At 39.4% G+C, this 24,772-nt stretch overlaps 1 protein-coding gene across 1 annotated transcript in view; it reads left to right on the forward strand.

The window, feature by feature from the left end:
- The window catches only part of LOC138795177 (collagen alpha-1(XIX) chain-like), a 384,669-nt gene that overhangs the window by 162,328 nt on the left and 197,569 nt on the right, over positions 1–24,772 (forward strand). The window contains exons 9-10 of the mRNA XM_069974170.1: positions 5,032–5,094; positions 10,020–10,073. Of these exons, the coding sequence (XP_069830271.1) occupies positions 5,032–5,094; positions 10,020–10,073 (117 nt within the window). The remainder of the gene's footprint in view (positions 1–5,031; positions 5,095–10,019; positions 10,074–24,772) is intronic.

Genomic DNA, 24,772 nt, shown 5'->3' on the forward strand with positions numbered 1-24,772 from the left:
TATTAACCCTTCACTTCAGAAATTCATATATATATTCTTACTGCACATACTGCGTGCAGTAGTAATGTAGATATACGTTCCTGACTGTGAGGGGTTTGATGTGTGTGGGACCTCTGCAGGGAGAGCGGCCCCGCACACATCAGTGTCCCGGGAGCTGAGGATATTGAGAGGCAGCTGCGATTCAACAGCTGCCTCTCATTAACCCCTTAAATGCCGTGATGCACAGCGATCATGGCGTTTAAGGTACTTAGTGACAGGACAAGCTCCTGTCACTGAGTGATCGAAACTGTGGGGTCCTGATGACTTGTACCAACGGGCGGGGGTAATCCACTTACCTGCATCCTGTTAGATTGGCGTTCCATGTATAGAGTCTGCTCTCAGACTATGCTATAGCATTGGTCAGTATATGCAATCTAATGATTGCATATTTTAAAGTGAAAGAAAAAGTGTAATAAAAAAGTGTAATAAAAAAAGTTTTTAAAATTATTAATAAACCCTTATAACCCCACCACATAAAAGTTTAATATACCTCCTTGCTCATTATAAAAATAAAATAAATAAATAAACAAACCTATTACATATCGTAGCTTGCCGAATTGTCCGATCTATTAAAATATAACATTATTGTTGCCGCACGGAGAACGGTGTAAACAGGAAAAAAAAAACAACAAGCTTGCTGATTTTTTTAAATTATATATCAGAAAAAATAATAATAATAATAATAAAAAGCAATCAAAATGTTTCTGTTACACCAATATGATATTAACCCCTTAAGGACAGAGCCAATTTTGATTTTTTCGTTTTCGTTTTTTCCTCCTTGTGCTTAAAAGGCCATAGCACTTGCATTTTTCCACCTAGAAACCCGCATGAGCCCTTATTTTTTGCGCCACTAATTGTACTTTGCAATGACAGGCTGAATTTTTGAATAAAGTACACTGCGAAACCAGAAAAAAATTCAAAGTGTGGTGAAATTGAAAAAAAAAACTGACTTGTTATGCATGTTTCTCAAGTCGTTACGATTAAAAAATATGTAACATGTATAACTTATATTGTATCTGATGGCCTGTAAAAATCTCAAACCATTGTCAACAAATATACGTCACTTAAAATCGCTCCACTCCCAGGCTTATAACGCTTTTATCCTTTGGTCTATGGGGTGTCATTTTTTGCGCCATGATGTGTTCTTTCTATCGGTACCTTGATTGCGCATATACGACTTTTTGATCGCTTTTTATTACAATTTTTCGGGATTTGATGTGACCAAAAATGCGCAATTTTGCACTTTGGGATTTTTTTTCACTGACGCCGTTTACCGTGCGAGATCAGGAATGTGATTAATTAATAGTTCGGGCGATTACGCACGCGGCGATAGCAAAAATGTTTATTTATTTGTTTACTTTTATTAATAACCTGGGAAAAGGGGGTGATTCAGACTTTTATTAGGGGAGGGGGCTTTTTACTATTAACAACACTTTTTTTTTGCTTTTACACATATACTAGAAGCCCCCCTTTGACAGCTTTGACAGCTGCATCTGATTACTGTATTAGCGGGCACGGCGATCGGACCGTGCCCGCTAATACCTGCAGTCCCGGGCTACAAGCGGCACCCGGGACCGCCGTGGTTCAGAGCATGGCCGCCGCGCGGCCCCGCTCTGAACGTCCCTAACGGCATCAGGGCGTAAATATACGCCCTATGTCGTTAAGGGGTTAATAAAAACTATAAATCATGGCACAAAAAATGACACCCCAACCAGCCCTGTAGGTGGAAAAGTAAAAGCGCTCTGGCTCTTAGAAGGCAGGGAGGAACATTGCATTAATTTGACCCGGACATCTGTGCTTCAATGGACTCGGTCTTTAAGGGGTAAAATCCTAAGTTTTTTTTGTTCACCTTTAATGTCACTTAAAAGCTATCTTCATACTGTGTAAAAAAATGTTAAAAAATTTAAAAAGGAGAAAAAAGTCTGTTATTACCGAATTTTACCCAATCCCAACTTGGCTTTAATTTCACCAGAGCTGAAAGCTGAGCTGTGATTGGTTGCTGTAAGCAGTTTACACCAGTGTATATTTACAGTCTTTGATAAATCTCCACCATCATGTATGGAATAATGAAGAATAATGAATGTTATTTGCGCAGACATCAAATTAATGTTCATGGCAATTATTCATGGACATTATTTTTAATTATTTACACACATTTTTTTCCACCTTCCTTTCACCATCTTTACTACTAAATTCAATGTGCCTTCAAAAATAAACCACACCCAAAAGGGCCTGAGCTAAAATAATGTACTAAGGACTGTCAGTGTAATGACAGACACCAAAAATGGGAAATTATGCCATTTGGCATGCACAATGACAGACATCATTTTGAGAGGGGGAAAAAACAGTAGAAATTGAGCAAACCAATGTAAGATATAGTTTTATAATATTGTTTGTTTTATAAATAATTGAAGAAACTTCAACTCTCCGCAATTCCAGTGAATGGCAATTTTTTACTCATGTCATGTCTGTTTTTCAACTCTGTCACAGAGCTTTTTTAAGTCGAGTACGATAGGTAGCAAACAAAGGCATTAAGGAGAAGCTAAGCTATTGTTTCATAAATACATAAAATATTCAGAGAGAGAGAGAGAGAGAGAGAGAGAGAGAGAGAGAGAAAAGATAGAGAGGATCTAAAAAGTCTATACACCAATATTAACCCTTTACTTCAGAAATCCATATATATATTCTTACTGCACATACTGCGTGCAGTAGGAATGTAGATATACATTCCTGACTGTGAGGGGTTTGATGTGTGTGGGACCTCTGCAGGGAGAACGGCCCCGCACACATCAGTGTCCCGGGAGCTGAGGATAATGAGAGGCAGCTGCGATTCAACAGCTGCCTCTCATTAACCCCTTAAATGCCGTGATGCACAGCGGTCATGGCGTTTAAGGTACTTAGTGACAGGACAAGCTCCTGTCACTGAGTGATCGAAACTGTGGGGTCCTGATGACTTGTACCAACGGGCGGGGGTAATCCACTTACCTGCATCCTGTTAGATTGGCATTCCATGTATAGAGTCTGCTCTCAGACTATGCTATAGCATTGGTCAGTATATGCAATCTAATGATTGCATATTTTAAAGTGAAAGAAAAAGTGTAATAAAAAAGTGTAATAAAAAAAGTTTTTAAAATTATTAATAAACCCTTATAACCCCACCACATAAAAGTTTAATATACCTCCTTGCTCATTATAAAAATAAAAATAAAATAAATAAATAAATAAACAAACCTATTACATATCGTAGCTTGCCGAATTGTCCGATCTATTAAAATATAACATTATTGTTGCCGCACGGAGAACGGTGTAAACAGGAAAAAAAAAAAAACAACAAGCTTGCTGATTTTTTTTAATTATATATCAGAAATAATAATAATAATAATAATAATAATAATAATAAAAAGCAATCAAAATGTTTCTGTTACACCAATATGATATTAACCCCTTAAGGACAGAGCCAATTTTGATTTTTTCGTTTTCGTTTTTTCCTCCTTGTGCTTAAAAGGTCATAGCACTTGCATTTTTCCACCTAGAGACCCGCATGAGCCCTTATTTTTTGCGCCACTAATTGTACTTTGCAATGACTGGCTGAATTTTTGCATAAAGTACACTGCGAAACCAGAAAAAAAATCAAAGTGTGGTGAAATTGAAAAAAAAAATGCATTTTATTTATTTAGGGGAAATGTGTTTTTACGCCATTCGCCCTGGGGTAAAACTGACTTGTTATGCATGTTCCTCAAGTCGTTATGATTAAAACGATACATAACATATATAACTTATATTGTATCTGATGGCCTGTAAAAAATCTCAAACCATTGTCAACAAATATACGTCACTTAAAATCGCTCCACTCCCAGGCTTATAACGCTTTTATACTTTGGTCTATGGTGCTGCCTGAGGTGTCATTTTTTTTGCCATGATGTGTTCTTTCTATCGGTACCTTGATTGCGCATATACGACTTTTTGATCGCTTTTTATTACAATTTTTCTGGATTTGATGTGACCAAAATGCGCAATTTGCACTTTGGGATTTCTTTTCGCTGACGCTGTTTACCGTACGAGATCAGGAATGTGATTAATTAATAGTTCGGGCGATTACGCACGCGGCGATAGCAAAAATGTTTATTTATTTATTTATTTGTTTACTTTTATTTATAACCTGGGAAAAGGGGGGTGATTCAGACTTTTATTAGGGGAGGGGGCTTTTTACTATTAACAACACTTTAAGTTCAAAGTTGACAGCTGCATCATATTACCTCCCAGAGCCGTTCCCTGGTGTCTAGTGGGGTTGATCACGCCTCCGGGACATTGTTCTGGAAGAGCGATCCACACATCCTTTACCGTCCGGGGTCTGCACCGTAATGGCGCTGATCCCGGCTCGGCATTCGGTTGCTTCCGGCTGCAGCAGCCGGAAGCAATCGAGTGCCTATCTCATCGATCTATGCTGTATATCCGTACAAAATTAAAGGGATTGTACACCAAAAATGTTTTTCTTTCAAATCAACTGCTGCCATAAAGTGCCAGAGATTTGTAATTTACTTGTATTAAAAAAACCTCAAGCTTTCCAGTACTTATCAGCTGCTGTATGCCCAGCAGGAAGTTGTATTATTTCCAGTCTGGAGAGCAGGAGAGGTTTTCTATGAGGATTTGCTGCTGCTCTGGACAGTTCCTGACATGGACAGAGGAGGAAACAGAGCACTGTGTCAGACAGGAAAGAAAACACCACTTCCTGCAGGACACACAGCAGCTGATAAGTACTGGAAGACTTAAGATTTTTTTAATAAAAGTGAATTACAAATCTCTGGCACTTTATGGCACCAGTTGATTTGAAAGAAAAATTTTTTTGGTGAACAACCCCTTTAACCTTTCTTTGGTCCAGCAATCCATGAATGTCAACATATCCTTTGTCAGAATCCATACATTAAAATGTAAAGTTCTGCTTGAGATATTTGACTAAAAGAGAATTTATCATATTATTTATTTCTTAATTAGGGAGAAGCAGGTTTACCAGGATCTACAGGTGTGCCTGGGATTAAGGGTGACCAAGGTATCCAGGTAAGTTTTTTTAATTCTAGAGCCACAGCCAAACTATTGACTATGAGATAGATTTAATTTGAATTAATATTTGTCTTGATGTATTTTACACGCTCTTTGACGTGCACAATCAATTCTCACAAGTCTTTGAGTTATTATTCTTTTGGTAGATTTATGTTTAAACCATAAAAAAATGACCTTTTGCTGAAAAATGCTGCGTTTAGGTATTATAAGTGCATATACCTTGTCCCAGAACCCATTTGCCACTGCTGTGTATTCATGTACAGTATGTAGGTTGGCACTGAGTTTATGTAATCCATGGATAAAAGGGGCTCACTGCATTTTGGCCACAAGATGGCACTACTTTCTAACACACCAAGCGCATTGAGGTTTGTTTAGGGATTGTCTATGTGAGATTTATAAGTGTGTGAGAGGAAGTTTGCCAGCCACTTTCTTTTCTCTGGGCCTATCACAGCCCTTCCAAAAGTTTCCTCCAGTTTTGCCCTATCAGATACCTCAGGCTCCTTTACATCAATAGGAAACAAGTCCCAGTCCTTACGTACAAGTGTGTTGGAGAGAGCCATGTGCTTAGATTAGTCCTAGTTTAGTTCCTGATCACAGCAGCACAGAACAGAGTTCCTGAGGGAGTCCCTTCAAGGGCCTGGCCCTGTGACCAGAGCCTGAGCAAGTAAAAGACTGTCAGCTGAGTATTTCTTCTTCAGGTTCCGGCAAACCAGACCATGGCCTGCTAGAACACTAAAGACTTTCACGTTCTGGGGGATTGTCACTCTCAAGTATCATTTTCTTGTGAGCAGACAACAGATTATCTATACCTTTCTGTACACAGTTAGTTGTAATTTATTTCTAAGACCCTGTTCTTATCCTATCTTGGCCTTCTGTTGGAAGTTTACCTTCAGAAAACTAATATATATCTCTGTCTGAAGGATGCAAGGTATCTCCCTGAAATGGCACACCATGGAATACATTGCCCATTTCCAGAGGATAGCCCTTGGGCAGCTTTGATGATGTAATTGTCCATATATGGACATATGGTAACTGCCCATATACCTCTTCTTCCTCTCCTTCACTGGAGCTCCCTGCACAGCAGTATTGTTAACCACATGACATATGTTTTATTTCAGACTGTATTTGATGTGGCTGTGTGTAAAAACACCGCTTCACAAGGAACAGATGAATGATTCCTGTGTTCCATATGGGGAGGAGTAAGTGTCAGCCAGACAGCTCTGGCAGCAGGTCATCTCTCCGAGAACAAAGGAGTTGAGCAGTGTCACACCCAACCCCTATCTCCACTGTTGGTGGAGTCTTGGGAGACCCCAAACACTTTATGCTGACAATAAACACCTACAAAATCCCACTACTATTCAAAAACCACCATACCAAGACCAAAGTTAAAGCAAATAAATACTACAAGCACTATATAAATATAATGTATCAATACTCCAGTTTTTTTTTTTGTTTTAACAAAATTTATATGCTTTATTTGTATTGATACATTATATTTATATGGACCACAAGTGCTTGTCATTGTAGTACACTTTATACTGACAGCGGAAGGTTCTGCTGTCATTAGTATAAAGTTTATGGGGACCTTAACCCCTTCAAGACCAAGCCCATTGATGCACTGATGTCCGGGCCAAATTAATGCTTTTTATAAATTTTTAATTAATGCTTTTTTATCTAATTTTAAAAAATCAGCAATCCTGTTTTTTTTTTTTCATTTACACCATTCCCGTGCAGCGTGCGGGAACAATAATGTTATATTTTAATAGATCGGACAATTCCACACTCTACGATATATAATATGTTTATTTTTTAATATTTTTATTTTTATAATTGGCAAAGAGATATATTAAACTTTTATGGGTGGGGGTGGGGTTAAGGGTTTTTAAAGTTTTTTTTTTTAATACTTATACAAACTTTTTTTTTTTACACTTTTTAAAAAAATAAATATTTCACAGTACCGCACACATCAAAATCCTGACATATATGTAAGTGAAGGGGTTAAAGGGGTACACCGGTGAAAATCTTTTTCTTTCAAATTAATTGGTTTCAGAAAGTTATATAGATTTGTACTTTACTTCTATTTAAAAATCTCCAGTTTTTAGTATTTATCAGCTGCTGTATGTCCTGCCGGAAGTGGTGTGTTCTTTCCAGTCTGACACAGTGCTCTCTTCTGCCACCTCTGTCCATGTCAGAAACTGTCCAGAGCAGCAATAAATCCCCACAGAAAACATGTCCTGCTCTGGACAGTGGTGGCAGCAGAGAGCACGTGTCAGACTAAAAAAAAAAAAAAAAACTTACTGCAGGAAATACAGCAGCTGATAAGTACTGGACTTGAGATTTTCAAAAAGAAGTACATTGCAAATCCATATAACTTTCTGAAATCAGTTTATTTGAAAGAAAAAGATGTTTGCCGAAGTACCCCTTTAAGTTAAACAACAATTTTTTTTTTTACATTTTCTTTACATTTATAAACTAAAATGTGGAAACTGAATTTGATAAAGTGGACTTTTTTAGGCAGATATTGAACAGGCTTTTGGTGGTTTAGCCACAACATGAAAATAGTGCATATTATATATATATATATATATATATATATATATATATATATATATATATAAATATAATATATATATATATATATATATATATATATATATATATATATATATATATAATTACCTCCATTAGGCCTAAGATGTGAAATGATTAGTGACCAATGACTTTAACTTTTGGAGATGATCCGTTCTGCAATTTAATTTTCAAGGATTAATAAAGATCTCATACTTTCCAGAAAATGTGTTCTGCGTAAGAGACATTTATGTTGACAAATGTTTATGACATGTCTTAACTATCGCGGCTTTTCTGTCTGGAAGCTTCAGCTTGCTCTCAAAGGACCTTTTGCTTTATTCCAATACTGGCTACTTTGTCCGCTTACAGGTTCTGTATAGTATGTGCAGTTGAACATGACCTCTGTGTTCTCTATTACTGCATAGTATCTAGGGAATGATTGTCATCCAATTCATAGTGATAAATTCACTCTACTCACGCGAAGCTTTGCTGGGCATCCTTTACTACCTTTTACATACTAAGCGAGTGAGCTGATTTAGTACTATATCAGCTGACAGTCATTTACGGGGTGCAGAGATGTCAGGGGTTGATGCCATTGATAAAGGATCAAGTGGATGCTTTAAATATTTAACAATAGCCCTAAAATGTTGGTTGGTTCGTCACAATATGTAGTCAGTCTTTGTTTTTTCTGGGCTTCCTAGAATACCAGTGAATATCAACAATGCAATTGGCAGAAGCATAGTCAAATGTGAGATCTCAAAATTTATTTCATATGTAAAATTTTGTTGGCAAGAAAAGTCATGGGCAGAAGTTTACTTTAGATCAGTATGGAGATAAAAGACGCTACAAACAGTATTTTTTTTTTTTTTTGCTATTTTTGTTCTCACCTTTGTTGCCTTTTTTTTTTGTGTGTGTGGGGGGGGGGTGTCAAGGTAGCTTTTGATAAATTGCATCAGGTTCTAGAAGTTATGTTTTTATATATTTTTTTTGTAATTGTACTTCCGTAGAAATCCGTTGTTTTGCATTATCAAGGTCCATTTACCGTTTTGCATCGGTTTCACAGTGAAATCCATTGCTATACTGATTTGTATTGAAGTCTATGGGACTCCATCGGATTTTCATTCCACTGTGAAAATAAAGTGTCATAGCCTTGTAAAACTTAGATATTTAGCTGCTGTGATGACAAAAATAATAAAGAGGCCATGTTTATCTGTCTTTGCTTCCACCACACCCTCCTGCTTTATTGTCTCGGTTGCCTGCTTGGTGATGGCCAATCAAAAATTAGGTAAACCTGGTCTCTTTATTATTTTTTAATAGCAAAGCAGCTTAATATCAATTTTTACAATGTACTGGCACTATAGTCTTACAATGGAATGAAAATCCCCTGTAAAATGGAGTGGCATAGACTTTAATAGTAATCAGTATTGCAGTATTTAGGTTAGAACTATTCTGTATTGTTGTGCTTGTGTACTGTAGTCTAAAGAGAGTCCATACCTAAATAACAGCAGACCAGAAGAAATCTTGTTGAAAGTAGGGGTCTAGGAGGAGTTTACATGTAATTTCTACACATACCACACCCCCTGCTGGACCATTCAGGTATAGACCGGGTCGTGATGTCACTTTTTTTTTTTTTAAAGAAAAATTGAAGCCTGTCTGATTTACTAAATTGAAGGAAATAGCACTATATGTGCATTTTACATTATTAGTGTACATTAGGAATATATCTAATTTTGCTTATGTAATATATTAAAAAATAAATTTCTCCTGTAATATGTAATTTAGTATTCGCCTATCATGTCAGATATCACTTTAATTCACCATGAACATGAGAACATCTACGAGTTATTACCCACTTGTAACAGTTATTTTAAGTTATGACTCACTATATACCATAGTTATAAATTTAGATGGAATAGTAACACATGTCTTGGGATTATACATGTGGTAGGCAGGGTATGGTTTCATTATGGAGTCAGATTAGGTTTATCCATGTGCTAACCCAAAAATAGTGTAGTACAGGAAGTAAAGGATTATGCAATTAGACAGCGTGAAATTTACACTCCTTCCCCTCCTTTACTGGTGGCCCTTTGCCATTAATGATATTATAACTACAGTTCAGATATTAAATCATCAAGATGAATAAAGTAAAATAATAAAGAATGAAAATTCTTATGTAATATATACATCTGTATATAATAATATATTTCCAAAGTTCTATGTAACCTAATTTTCTTCCTCACCTGTGTGGAGCTTATCTCAATGATATTCACAATAGATTTTCCCAGACAGAAAGTGGTGGTGTGCATTGTATTAGGCTTTTGCTAATGTACTGCTCTCTTTATTATGATTTGCAGGGTGAGAAGGGAAGCAAAGGTGAAAACGGTACGCCAGGAGAAATTGGGCAAAAGGTATCCATTAAAATGCTTTTATCTGATCTTCTCTACTTAAATATTTATGCGGAGTTTCTTTTCTTGAACTTTCAAAGAAAATATTTATGAAACATGATTTGCTTTAGTAGGTGTTTTATAATGTAGCACTGGTACCGTTTTCCTTTTAAATCTTACTTGAGAAACATTTGGTGTGTCACAGTACATTCTCTTTAACAATAAAAAATAAGCAGCAATGCATGGAAAGGCTGTGTTCACACTCTGTAATATGGAATCAGCGACGGTTCTTTACTGCAGGGAAGGCATTGCATTGAAGTTAATGCAATGCCGCCTGCAGTGTTCATACATTGTTATGTTAACATTAAAACAATGTACCTGCCTAATATTTTTGGACACTATTTAATGAACGGCGTCCATAAATAATAGCTGTTCACTAGAGATGAGCGAAGGGTTCGGGTTCGAGTCGATCCGAACCCGAACGATCGGCATTTGATTAGTGGCGGCTGCTGAACTTGGATAAAGCTCTAAGGTTGTCTGGAAAACATGGATACAGCCAATGACTATATCCATGTTTTCCACATAGCCTTAGGGCTTTATCCAAGTTCAGCAGCCACCGCTAATCAAATGCCGAAAGTTCGGGTTCGGATCGACTCGAGCATGTTTGAGGTTCACTCATCTCTACTGTTCACGCAATGTAATGTGCGGCGGCGGCCACACATTACATTGAAGTGAAAGGCCAATTGATTTGTGGGCACATCGAATGGTCCCCGGAATTCAATGTTAAAGGGGTGCTCCAGCGGGGGGGCACTTTTTTCCAGCGGCGGGTCCCGCATCACGGTGCTCCGGTGCCCGGTTCCTGGCCGCTTCCGGGTGTCTGACGCGGGCCCGAGACGTGACGTCTCAGGTCCGCTCAACCACTCAGTGAAGGAGGCGGGATCCGTTTGAAGTCCGCTCGGATCCCGCCTCCTTCACTGAGTGGCTGAGCGGCCCTGAGACGTAGCACCGTGATGCAGGACCCGCCGCTGGAACCAGGGAGGTAAGTGGACGTCTCTTATTTCAGCCACCTCCTCCCCGGTCCCCCCCAAAAAGTGCCCCCACGCTGGAGCACCCCTTTAAAAAAAGAAAACGTTCCTGTAGCTGATACAGAGTTATTTGCTGCAGGAACGTCCCAAATGCAGCCCGGTGGCTGACAGTTAAACAGCGTCCGTTGCAGTACAATGGACGCTATTAAAAGTTGTGAGTGTAAAAGTATTATCCTATTGCCTCAATATAAGTCCAGCATGTTCTGTGGCATTTAGAGCATGCTATGGATTTTTGCACTGATTACTCAGCATGGTGGACCACATGTAACTGGGCAATTGGCAGATTATATAAACTTTGGGAGGCATTTATTAAGTCCGGCGTTTTTTACGCCGGACGTAAAAATGCCCCCGCAGCTCCGGCGCTATGGAGATTTATGTAGAGGCGGACTGCCTGTACATAAATCCCGTGCGAGCCGTTGCGCACCGCCGAAAACCTACTCCAGCTGAAGACTGGAGTAGGTTTTCGGCGTACATTTTGGCGGAACGGATGGTAAATCGCGCGGACTCTGAGTCCGCGCCCTCCGTTCCGCCCACTTTCCGCCCCTTTTCCGCCCCCTTTCCGCCCCCTGGCGTACTTGGCGGAAAGTGACGATTTGCGAATATTTTATTCGCAAATCGGCCATTTGCGTATAAAAAAATACGCAAATCGGCACTTTCCGCCGAAAATCATCCGTTCGCTGGATGATACATGTGGCCCTTTGTGTACATTTATAATATTAGGGTCACTCCCCTACTCCTCATGAATCAAAGGTATGTGAGCGAAACAGTATTATTCACCTGTGCCTCCTCCTTCATGTTATATACCCGCTTGTCTACATCCTCCTGCTAGAATAGAACATGGCAGTTTTTTAAATGTATTTTGAGACAAACATTGGAGGAGATACAACAGTGAGAGGAGAATCCGCCTTTCAATTAAAAAAAAAAAAAACACCATAAGGCTATGTTCACACAAAGTTTTTTCAGCTCCGTTTAAAATGATGTCCATCATTTTGGGTTTAAAATAACGGACGTTATTTAGCAGCCTGGCCTTCCCTTATGATTGGTGTTTGTAAATTATTTTAGCTTGGGGTTACGAATTGCCCTTTGGGTGTGGCTCAATTGAAAATTCCATTGAATTTAATAGTAAAAACTGAGAAAGAACGGTGGAAAGAGAAACACTGTGTGTGAACTACTAATAAAAACGTCCACTGTTTGCAAAAGACGTCCGGAAATAATGATCATGACGTGGTAAAAACGTCAGTTATTCAATGCATTGTGTGCATTGGACGTCCGTTTTCCCGTTGACTTCAATGCATTGCCATTGTAGTCAGTTAAATCGCGGCAAAAACTGACCTTTTTTTAAATAGCAAGTTCGGCTGCCTTTTCTCTTTTTTTTTTATGTTGTGTGAACATAGCCTAAATCTGCATGTTTTTCCTTTAATATGAAGTAATTTGGATATCAATATATGTAGCATCAAGAGGCTCTTCGCCAGCCGCCATCCCCGTTGTCCACTTCCCCCAAATTTAGAGCTGCACACAGTCTGACGTTAAACTGTCACTTCCTGCAATACCGTACACTGTCACTGCTGTTCTGTACGAGTGTTGTGCTAAACTCCCTCTGGTGGCTGGAAGGTGCCATACTTTACACTCTGTCCCTGCTGTGCATGTGCATTTGAATTCTTCATGGAAAAATAAGACATACCCTGAAAATAAGACCTAGCACATCTTTGGGAGCAAAAATGAATATAAGACTCTTACTTATTTTGGAGGAAACAATATATTCTATATTACACACACTATACATACTACACATGCCTCCGGGGATGAGCAGACAGACAGACAGAGTATGCATGCCCATTTAGTGAATCTTTTTGTAAAATTGGATTGCTCATCTATCCAGCTCATTCCAGCAAGCAGTTTTGGCTCCATGGAATTCTGATAAAGCTTTACAGACAGTCTGGCACCTGAGAAAAATTATACTTGGATACTTGTACACTGATAAACATTTGTTCACTTTGGTAAGCAGATGTAAGCATAAATAAACAAGGTTCTTTTGAGAAGGTTTACAAGGAACTTCATCATGCAGAATAAGACAAATATGGAACTTGTACATGTTTTTCCTAAAGAAAGAATGACAAAAGTTGACTCCAATGTTTAGAGTAGTATATAATGATAAGTTTTAGAGATGAGAGACTCAAGTTGTTAATTTGCTTCATTTTGTTAAGCGAATTCCGTGTGATTCATTATCAAACATGGTGGCTGCAATGGCCGATACTCATTTTTAGTTATAGAGCTGTCAATGCTTATCCATAATCCCTTGCAGCTATACTTGTTCATAATCCCTTGCAGCCAATGCTTATCCATAATCCCTCGCAGCCTTCCAATCACATGCAAGGCCCACCGTGATGTTAATACCTCCCCCTTAACCTGTATATGTATGAGCCACTTCCTGGAGGTGGGCAGCCAACTGTGTGTGCAGAGGAGAAAAGGATTACAGAGCAGGGATTTCCTACAAGTCAAGGAGAGAAATAGAGAGATAGGGAGAGAGAAGAGAGGATAGGAGAGTTCATTGGGGGTGGGTGTCTGTGGATGCTGTGGGTGAAGTTGTGTGTGGGAGTGGTCAGTGTTTAGTGAATCCAGGCTGTGGGTGCTGTGGGTGGTTAACCCATGTGAATCCCAGTGTGTGGCTGCTGTGAAGCCAGTCTCCAGTGAATCCAGTCTGTGGGTGCTGTGAAGCCAGTGTACATTCAAACCCGTCTGTGGGGTCTATGAAGCCATTGTCCATTCAAAGCAGCGTGTGGGCACTGTGAATCTAGTATCCAGTGAATCAGGTCTGTAGATGCTGTGGATTAAGTTATCCTAGTGTGTGGGAGAAGTGACAAGTTTTCAGTGAATCCAGGCTGTGGGTGCTGTGGGTGGTTAACTCTTTGTTATTCTTGAGTGTGGTTTCTGTGAAGGTAGTCTCCAGTGAATCCAGTCTTGGGTGCAATGAAGCCAGTATCCATTCAAATCAGTTTGTAAGAACTGTAAAGCCAGTGTCCATTTTAAACAGTGTGTAGGTGCTGTAAAGCCAGTTTCCATTTTAACCACTGTGTGAGTGTTGTAAAGCCAGTGTCCATTCAAACCAGTGTGTGGGTGCTGTAAAGCCAGTGTCCATTCAAACCAGTCTGTAGTTGCTGTACAGCCAGTGTCTATTCAAACCAGTGTGTGGGTGCTGTAAAGTCAGTGTCCAATTTCTGGCCACCATCATTCCATTGCAAGGGCAGGATGTATCCTCAGCTCTGTTTCCTGTGTAATTTTGGATACATATACAGGGGAGCTACTAGGCCCAGCATGTTGCTGTTATATACACATAGCAGGAGCTGTATGCAGGAGACAAGTAGAAGGCCCTACATGCTGAAGATGGTAGAAAATCAGCTGTGTGTCTGCTGCAGGGTTTAGCCAGCTTAAACCACAAGCAAACATTCACGTGAATTCACACTGAATAAGGCACTCTCCATCTTAGTTGGGCGCAAGCCAACAACTCCCTAAGTGGTTTTGACTGTACTACCTACAATGGGAGAGACTACAGGGCAATTCTGTACTAGGTGAATGGGATGGGGAACTAGCTCAGGTCCTAAAATAAATGAATAAATAAATAAATATATGTATTGTCTAGTTTTAGTTTATTTTATGATATCTTGTTAATTGTACTTTGTTGGTGTATGATGTCTCGTTTAGTTGTATTTTATTTGTGTATATATTTTAGTGCTATTATGTTATGCACAATGCAACTGGGCCAGGGAGTTCCCATTTAGTTATTTATATAGCTTTATCGTATATAATAGTGCATATAGTTTATTAATATGTAATGGTTTGTATTAGTTAAAATAAATTTTGGATATATTGTGCATATACTATAGATTATATAGGTTGTTAGTGGGGAGGAATGTTGTGGGAATGGAATGCTTTTACCCTTTTCTTATTGTGTGGTTAATTATATTTTGTTATTATTTTGTTTTGATATGGTATGTTTATTTTAGTATTTATTTATTGTTATATTTAGAAATAAAGGGCAATCAACTTAGCCAGTAGTCCATTCAGCATCTTTGCCATAGAGTGGATGCTGACGTACTGCTGTCTTATTGTGATGGCTTCACAATCACTGTTGTCTCAGCAGTGGCTGTGCTTTCCCTCTGGTCCCCATGGAGGAGACAGAGATAGATGTTCTTTAACTCCTGCTTCCAAGTGAAGCTGTTCACCCCTGACTCGCAGAGATGGGGCTGTGTGATGGTAGTTGCAGCTGTTGGTGGTCATGGGCAAGAAGTGGCATGGGGATTCCGGTTCTTACAGGAAGTAAGGTAGTGACGTTCCATGTGCTGCCGCATAGAAGTTGTACCTGGGTTTTAATCCAAACCCGACCCACTTTATGATTACAAATGGTGCATATAATATGATGGTCTTTGCTGCCTCCGAGAAAGAAAAACTGCCGCACCTCTGATTGCAGTTAGTGGGTCTTTGTAGCAGGTGCACTGCTTGAGTACTGTTGAGTGCCACTGCTGCCTTGGGGTACCCATCGGTGCCTATGCCTTTCTAAATGCTACTCTACTGCTAGCTAACAGTGTACCTCTTGGTCTACCTTGGGCCTTCCTAAATGCTAGTCTGCTAACTAGCTCATGGTGAATATGAAGATGACAATGCCTGTGCTCCCAGATTCCACATCGAAGTCAGGGATGAAGATTTCCTCTATAAGGCTGTATTCCTCCAGTGCCATGCCTTTCCATTCTGTTGCTTTGTAAGAAGATTCCTTTGCCTGGCTCTCTTTACTGCTTTTGGACCTAGCAACCCCTGGAGTTTAAACGATACCTTCCAAATGCTGTCTGTCCTCCTATTCCTCAAAAAGATCATCTTAGTACAGTGTCTCAGAGTCCGTGGGAGTTTGTTCGGCCCAGTCTCCTGTTGTGTTGTGGCTGCAAGTCTCCTTTGGAGGACCATCAGCCAAAAAGCTTCGAACAAATCTAGCACAGCAAGGACCCCTTGCTGGCTCTGGGATTGACTACTGACTGTCGTGAAGCTGGAACTTTGAAGGATTTATTCCACAATACCAGCCTGGCTAGTATTCACCTGACCACTGGGTCTTTCTAAAAAGTGCAACCTTTGTCCAAGCCTGTTAGGATCGCCACTACCACGACCCCTTGTTCCACCACGTCCACCCCCTTGACTGCTACCTCTCCCGCTGCCACTACCAAAACCCCAAAAAGGGCCTGACTTCTTTAGACACTTCAACATCCTTGCAGAGGACAATTGATTTGAATCAAAATTAATTAAAAAATCTAAATTAAATATATCAAAATTGAAAAAAAAATTGACACTTATATTGATGCCACTTAAACTAATAGGGGATAAAAAGGTGCCCTAAAATGGGAGGTGAAAGGGCTCTTGAATATTCGCAAATCTAACTAAATATTTGCGAATCTGCAAAACAAATTTTTGACTAATTCGCTCATCTCTAATAAGTATATTTAGATGGTTGTAAAAAAGGAAATAGATGTGCAGAAAAAGCAAAAGAACAGTTTAGACATTCTAGTTTCTCCTCTATGTGTTAACAAAGCTGTAGAAGTAATATTGTACACATACTAGTTATTTTAGAATTTTTTATTTTAGTCTTGCTACGATCTTTCTTTTTTGCACACAACGACATGGATAATAGATGTGTGCAGTGGTCTTTTACTTGAACACATCAAGTTGCAAGCCAGAAAGATCAAGCCCTGCCTGCTTTGAGCAACTCAGCAGGACTAACCATGGCATTGACCAGTACAGATTAGTTCAGATAAGTATTAACAGTCAGCTTGGTCAAATATCGAGAAAGCAAGATTTTCAAAAATGTCTCCAAAATGATATAATAGATTGATAAAGCTATACATAAAACCATTACCATAGCAAGTTATTGCTGCTAAAATCAATACAGGGTATTGATTCATGTGGTGTACTTGGCTTTTGCATTTTGGTTTCATTGTGTTAAATAAATGATGACACAGTGAAATATTTAGTTTGTTGTTGTTCATCTGAGGTTAGTTATCTAATTTTAAGTCTTTCTAAGAAGCATGTTTTTTTTGTTTCAATTATATTCTGAAAAGTAAAACAATAGAATTCAAAGATGGTGGTTTTTTCTTCTTTCCATGATTGTATAAAAATTTCATTCATCATTAATCACTCATGTTCATGCTTTATTTATGCAATGAACAGGCTTTATTTTTCAAATGTGAATGATAATTTTAGAGATTGAACATTCAATACCAGTTTGCCAATTTTCATCAGTCAGTTAGATTGGTGTCCCTAAATGCATGTAAATATCTTAGAGGGTGTTTTTTTATTTTTATTTTAGTTGATGTCACTTCCTGAATAACATGGTGATGTCACTTCCTGGATAAAATGGTGATGTCACTTCCTGGATAAAATGGTGATGTCACTTCCTGGATAACATGGTGATGTCACTTCCTGGATAAAATGGTGATGTCATGACCCAACTCCCAGAGCTGTGCAGGCTGTGGCTGCTGGAGAGGATGATGGCAGGGGGACACTGAGAGACACAGGGCACTGGGGGGACACGGAGCATCCCTCCGCCATCATTCTTTCCAGCAGCCACAGCCCGCAAAGCTCTGGGAGTCAGGTCATGACATCACCATGTTATCCAGGAAGTGACATCACCATGTTATCCAGGAAGTGACATCACCATGTTATCCAGGAAGTGAAGCCTTGATGCAGTAGTTAGTGCAGGGAAAAAAGCTCTTTATAAGCATTTCCTTTAATATGTGTATATTGGTGATTTGTATAACTTTTGGGGGGCAATACAATACTTTAATAAATATTTTCACCGGACTTCTCCTTTAACCTCTTAAGGACATAGGACGTACCGGTACGTCCTATGTCCTCACTTGCACTTCAAAGCGGGGCCGCGCGGCGGCCCCGCTTTGAAGTGCCGCGATCCCGGGTGCCGCGTGTAGCCCGGGACCGCCGCTATTAGCGGGCACGGTCGGATCGCCGTGCCCGCTAATTAGCTAATCGGAGGCAGCTGTCAAAGTTGACAGCTGCCTCCGATTACCGGAGGCAACGTTTCCCTGGTGTCTAGTGGGGGAGATCGCTCCTCCGGGACCTTGTCCCGGAGGAGCGATCTCCGTTACTGATGCCGGCCGGGGACGCGTCCAAGATGGCGCCGTCCTCGGCTCGGCACTCGTTTACTTCCGGCTGCAGCAGCCGAAAGCAAACGAGTGCCGATCTCATGGATCTCTGCAGCATATCTATGCTGCAGAGATCTCAATGAGAGATCCAAGTGTATATACTAGAAGTCCCCCAGGGGGGCTTCTAGTATATGTGTAAAAAAAAAAAAAAAAGTGTTGTTAATAGTAAAAAGCCCCCTCCCCTAATAAAAGTCTGAATCACCCCCCTTTTCCCAGGTTTTAAATAAAAGTAAACAAATAAATAAATAAATAAACATGTTTGCTATCACCGCGTGCGTAATCGCCCGAACTATTAATTAATCACATTCCTGATCTCGTACGGTAAACGGCGTCAGCGCAAAAAAATCCCAAAGTGCAAAATTGCGCATTTTTGGTCGCATCAAATCCAGAAAAAATGTAATAAAAAGCGATCAAAAAGACGTATATGGGCAATCAAGGTACCGATAGAAAGATCAAATCATGGCGCAAAAAATGACACCTCGCACAGCCCCATAGACCAAAGGATAAAAGCGCTATAAGCCTGGGAATGGAGCGATTTTAAGGAACGTATATTGGTTAACAACGGTTTGAATTTTTTACAGGCCATCAGATACAATATAAGTTATACATGTTATATATCGTTTTAATCGTAACGACTTGAGGAACATATATAACAAGTCAGTTTTACCCCAGGGTGAATGGCGTAAAAACACATTTCCCCCAAATAAAAGAAATGCATTTTTTTTTTCAATTTCACCACACTTCGAATTTTTTTCTGGTTTCGCAGTGTACTTTATGCAAAAATTCAGCCTGTAATTGCAAAGTACAATTAGTGACGCAAAAAATAAGGGGTCATGGGGGTTTCTAGGTGGAAAAATGCAAGTGCTATGACCTTTTAAACACAAGGAGGAAAAACCGAAAACGTAAAAACGAAAATGGGCCATGTCCTTAAAGGGTTAATAAAGAAGGGATTCTGTTTGACATCCCAGCCCTCCAACGCTAATGTTATTTTAAAGAAGTATAAATTAAAAAAAAGCTACTAAAGCATATATTACTTATTGCTTAGTTGTCTGTTCCAGTTTTAAAATCATCAAAAATCAATTTGTTTTGTGCATCTGTAATGCTCTCCTCTAATATGTCAGGTTGCTTCCTGGGTAAGAAATTGTTCAGTACTTCAACTTCTGGAATGCAATGCTTTCCCTCCGTTCTTCATCACAGCTCTCCACACCCTGCCCCTTTTCTCCCACAGAACTACTGCAGAACATTGCAGAACACAGCAGACTCTCTCTCCACAGAGTCCATCTGGGACACCTGCTGTTTTCATTTACCTGCTTTATTGTATGTTCACACAACGGAATCGGCGAGAAATTTCAACCAGGATCTAAACTGCGGATTCCACTTTTAGTTCTGACTGTCCCATTGCTTCACTGTTATTTTTTCACGTGCTATCTGTGATCCGCCAAAGAACTGACATATCAAATCTTTGGGCAGATAAATAGTGCTTAAGAAATCAAACTGAATCAATGGGACAGGAAGAACTTCAAGCTATATCCACAGGGTGGATGAAATTCCTTTTCGTTTCCGTACTATGAACCTACCCTCACTCCTCTTACTCTGGCATTATTCAGCACAAGGCAGCATGCTATAAACACAACTCATTCTCCTCTAAATATCCCAAAGAAAACATATGTATATGTGTATATGAAAGGGAGATGATGTTGGTTGGTCAGAGGTAGTGACATCACTTAGGGGGCAGAGTTAAAGGAGAAGTCCAGCGATTTATAAATCCCAGTAGCTGGCAGGGGCAGGGGGGAATTGAATACAAGTACAAACTTACCTCTCCCTGTGTCTGCAGTTACTGAGGGGACTGGCCTCAGGATCCCTGTTGGGTGGCATTTTCCCCTGAGCTGTGATGACGTTACGACTTGCGGCAAAAGGCCTGTCCCGACTGATGGACTGGCCGCTCAGCCAATCAGTTACTGGAGCGATGTGTAAGCTCCGGAGACCCTAAATCCTGGCAGAGGTCCCACAGCCGGCCAGGATTTAGGCTCAGTGTAATACTATATTATAGCCTTGTCTGTTTTATCAGGTATATAAAGCTGACCACCAGTTGTTTTAGCAGTCAGACATTTGATGACCTCTTGAGCGCCATGGCTGCCTTTTGGGTTGGGTTGCATAGTTAGAACACCATATTTACAGTCAGAAGAAGGTGAATTGTTGAGCTACATGTTTAATAATATTTTGTATTTCCACATCCTCACCGACATTTGTCACAATTAGTCCCCCATTAAGTTAACACGACCAAGACACTTCATCGGTTTACAAAAATATTTGTCTGTAAACTCATCAGAAGGAAGTGCCTTGGGGTCTATCTGTATTTAATTGAACATTTATTTAAAGCTTTTATTTTTCTTTGTACCTTGTGTTTTCAATCTGTATAGTTCTTTTGTTAGTCTTTTGGCTCAGTCATTTCTTCTAATACCACCAAAGCACATGGCATTGATTGTTGATGCAGTCTACATCCTTGCTGACAATGGAGCTCAGGAGATGTATTTATGGGGATGCCCTGGCTTCCATCAAGCCAGCAAATTGTGTGAAGTTGTTCCAATGGGCATATAAACACTTGGCGTGTATTATTTAGAATGGAATTTTTTTTTTTTACATAACACTATGCAGCATCACGGTAATACTTAATCACAAACCCTCTGTGTACTTAACATACTGGAAAATATCAAAGGATTTTACCGTGTTCATTGACTTTTCTTAAAATGTATAAATTTATAATAGTCATGAAATTAAAATGTATATAAATTAGACAAATTAGTCTTTTTAACTACTTTATACATGCAACATTGAGAATTTTTTTCAAACACGTAAAGTTTTAATCATTTTTAAAAAAAACTTAAATATAACCTAAATTTAAAAGAACAGAATTCTGTGTGAAATTGCTTTAAAGAGTAGCATTGTGCATTGCTTCCAACAAAGTATCTTTATTTACAGCTGTTTGATGTCTTGGTGTACTGAGGGATTACATTGGAAATCCTTAGGCATCTTACTAACTGTTTGGGGCTTTTAAGTTCTGCCAGTCACTAGTTAGGAAAAGCTGCTTGAGGTAAATCGGCTGCATTGAATGTTGCTGCACGCTTTGATTGTTCCCTGGAAAGTTAACAAGTGCATATTATACAATTATAGCCAAATTAAAGGAAGGTAAATGAATGGAATAATTTGAATTCTATTATTAGGATAGTCTAACACAGTATAATTAATCCCCTTCCCCTCCCTCCTTATTTGAGCTTTTAATAAACACAGATGTTAGAAGTGTTTTTTAGTTTTTGGTCTTTTTTTTTTTTTCTTTTGACATATGCAAGTAGTGAAAAGGAATGTATATTTAGGCTACGACACACTGATTCATACAGACAGCTAATATTGAGTCAACAATGAAGTCATTTAATAAATTAATTCAGCGATAACAAGGTTGACCCAAAGTACTGGTGGAGAATTAATCTTTTTGAGCATATAGAACTTTCCTGAGGATTTATTCTGAACAGTCTTAAACTTTCTTTTAGATCATTTTTCTGATTAACTGATTTACTGATTGTTTTACATTATGAAAATTTACCAACATAAAAGCAACACAGCACTTTAAAAGGGAACTATCAGCAGGTGAGATGAATCTCACCTGCTTGTAGGCACCTATAGCACCAGGGATGCTGAGGAGGAAGGTATTTCTCTTACATTCCTCCTCGGCACCGGACCCATGCTGTAAGTTGGGGTAAACTCAGCTCCATTAGGAGCATCATCTAACTCGCCCCTTCTAATGATAATCAATGGAGGGTGCGGGCTAAATGACGCGGCAGTGCTCCTAACGGTGCTCTGGAGGGGAGTTTACCCCGACTAACAGTGTGGGACCGGTGCACAGGAGGAAGGTAAGACACATATTGTGTTTTCCCAAAAATAAGACAGTGCCTTATATCCCCCCCCCCCCCCCCAAAAAAAAAGGTGCTATAACTTATTTTCAAGGGATGTCTTATTTTCTGCCTGGGGGGAGAGAAATAAGTTATTCTCCCTGGACCTCCCCGAAATACCCACTAAGAGCGCATCAGCGGTGGGTCAGGCATGTGGCAGAACATGTGGCATGCGGTGGGACGTGCTGAGTACATAAGGGCCATTGATCAGGCTGCCTGCCGTGCCGGTTTCGGAGATCCTTGAGGGGATTAAGTGAGCCCTAGGTGGCGGAGTGGGGTGACATTAGGCGGCCTTACATTTTTAGGGGTTGCCTTACTTTCAGGGGGTGCTCTAGTTTACGGGGGTGCCTTATTTCCGATGCCTCACTTTAGGTTAGAGGGTGGAGTAGTTGGGGTGTTTTATTTTAGGAGGGTGTTTTATTTTCAGGGAAACACAGTGCCTTCCTCTTCATCCTCCCCAGCGCTATAGGGGGCTATCAGCAGGTTAAATCCCTTAAGCTTAGGTAGAAATGTATCAGTTTCCAAGTATGACTATGTACAATATCAGATATGATCTACTTTATTTCGGGATGCAGATATTTAAAAGCTCAGCCATTTATTTATACCACCTATACTTTTCCTGCATGCAGCAGAGGAGTTCAGATGTTAAATAGGTTGTCACATGAAAGCAGTCATCCCTTAAACTGAAGCTAATATGGCAAGGTCAGAAGCAATTAATGTTTAACTGTTAGTGCTGGTAGAGCTGTGCCAACCATTTATTTTACCTACATGGGAATAGCTGGTAATTTAACACACAGACCTTAGCCCACTCTATGATGCCCTAAATAAAAAGTGGTTGACACCATGTTACAACCACTTCAAAGATTATATCTGCTGTGGAGGTATAAAATAAAAGATTAACAAGGGCTTTGCATGCTGTTGTTAACAGTATACCCTTGCCTTCAGCAATGTCACTAGAGCAGCCATAATTTTGAATTTCCTGCAACCAATGAATTGTTTTTTACCCTGCTACATGGGGGTGTTAGTTCTGTTTTTGGTGGTTGTGCCTGGTTTATTAATTGCTCAGTAATATCATTCCCAGAATGCATTCCTTGATCTTTACTGTACACCACAGTTCTCCCACTCTGCCTTCTCTCCTCCCACAGCACTCCTGGCAGTTTCTCCACCAAGAGCTGTTGCAGAACATATCACTTCAATGTATACTATTGTAACAGTGAGGTTGCAGCACCTGCTGCATTCACTTCTTGTCTGATATCACTCAGGAGGCAGGGCTAGAGCTCAAAGAAAAGATCCAGCCAAGCTCCATGTGACATGAGAGATTGATGTGTTGTCTTGGGAAAGAATAAGGAGCTGGGGAGCTAGAGACAATACACATTTTGTAGTTCTTCTATATTTAATTTCCTGTCACTGGTAAAGCATGCAAATGCACCCTGAAACCAGCACTATTAGTAATTACACTATATAATTATGTTATATATCTTGGAGTGCTGACCCGATTCCATCCCAGATTAATTTGTATCTGTGTTTATAACTCCCATGGGATTAACAATCTTACTACTCTCAGAACACCCCTATAAGTAAGTACATAGAGGGAGATATATCAAACACGGTGTAAAGTGAAACTGGCTCAGTTGCCCCTAGCAACCAATCAGATTCCACCTTTCGTTCCTTACAGACTCTTTGGAAAATGAAAGGTGGAATCTGATTGGTTGCTAGGGGCAACTGAGCCAGTTTCACTTTACACCATGTTTGATAAATCTCCCCCATAGTGTAAATACCAATTGGCAAATTATGCCTTTTTTTTTTTGTTTGTTTCACACATATAGATCAATCTGGACCCAAATGTATATAATAAAAGTATACAGCACTACTGAGGTTTAAGCATATATTTGTAGTTTAACCATCGTATAATTCACGTATACTTTATTTTATGGTTACGGATATGTTTATGACATCAGTAAACCAAGTCAAGACTTTGTGAATTCATGCAACACAATTCTTTGAAGTTTGCCCACATTTTTCCAAGCTGGGATTAAACATCTCCTTATGTGTCTGTTCACCATACCAACAAAACCTAAACACAATCTTATGTTCGGAAGAACAAGTTCTGGAGAGTTTGTACTAAGTCTAAAGGTTGTTGTAACGGAATTTCATAATATTTGATTTTAGATATTAATATTTTTAACTTCTTTCGCTCACGACTTTGTGCTTGTTTTGGTTGATAACAAACTCAGTCATTTTAAATTTATAACACCTCAGGGAATAAATGGAGCTCTGGTTTATTTATGAATTGTGTTATATAGACCATCTATGATATACACTAAAATTATATAACTTACCATGAATTTAAAGTTAATGCAGCGCTCCAGGGCATGTTCTTAGTTATGGTTCCTAGTAATCTTCTTTTGTAGCCACTTTAATGTTGTAGTGTTGTAGCTTATACTTCTCTTGCAACCTTCTTTTAATAGTAGCCTTTACTTTGGTTAACAGTCTAATAT

Source organism: Dendropsophus ebraccatus, chromosome 6 (assembly GCF_027789765.1).
Source record: "Dendropsophus ebraccatus isolate aDenEbr1 chromosome 6, aDenEbr1.pat, whole genome shotgun sequence".
NCBI lineage: Eukaryota > Metazoa > Chordata > Amphibia > Anura > Hylidae > Dendropsophus > Dendropsophus ebraccatus.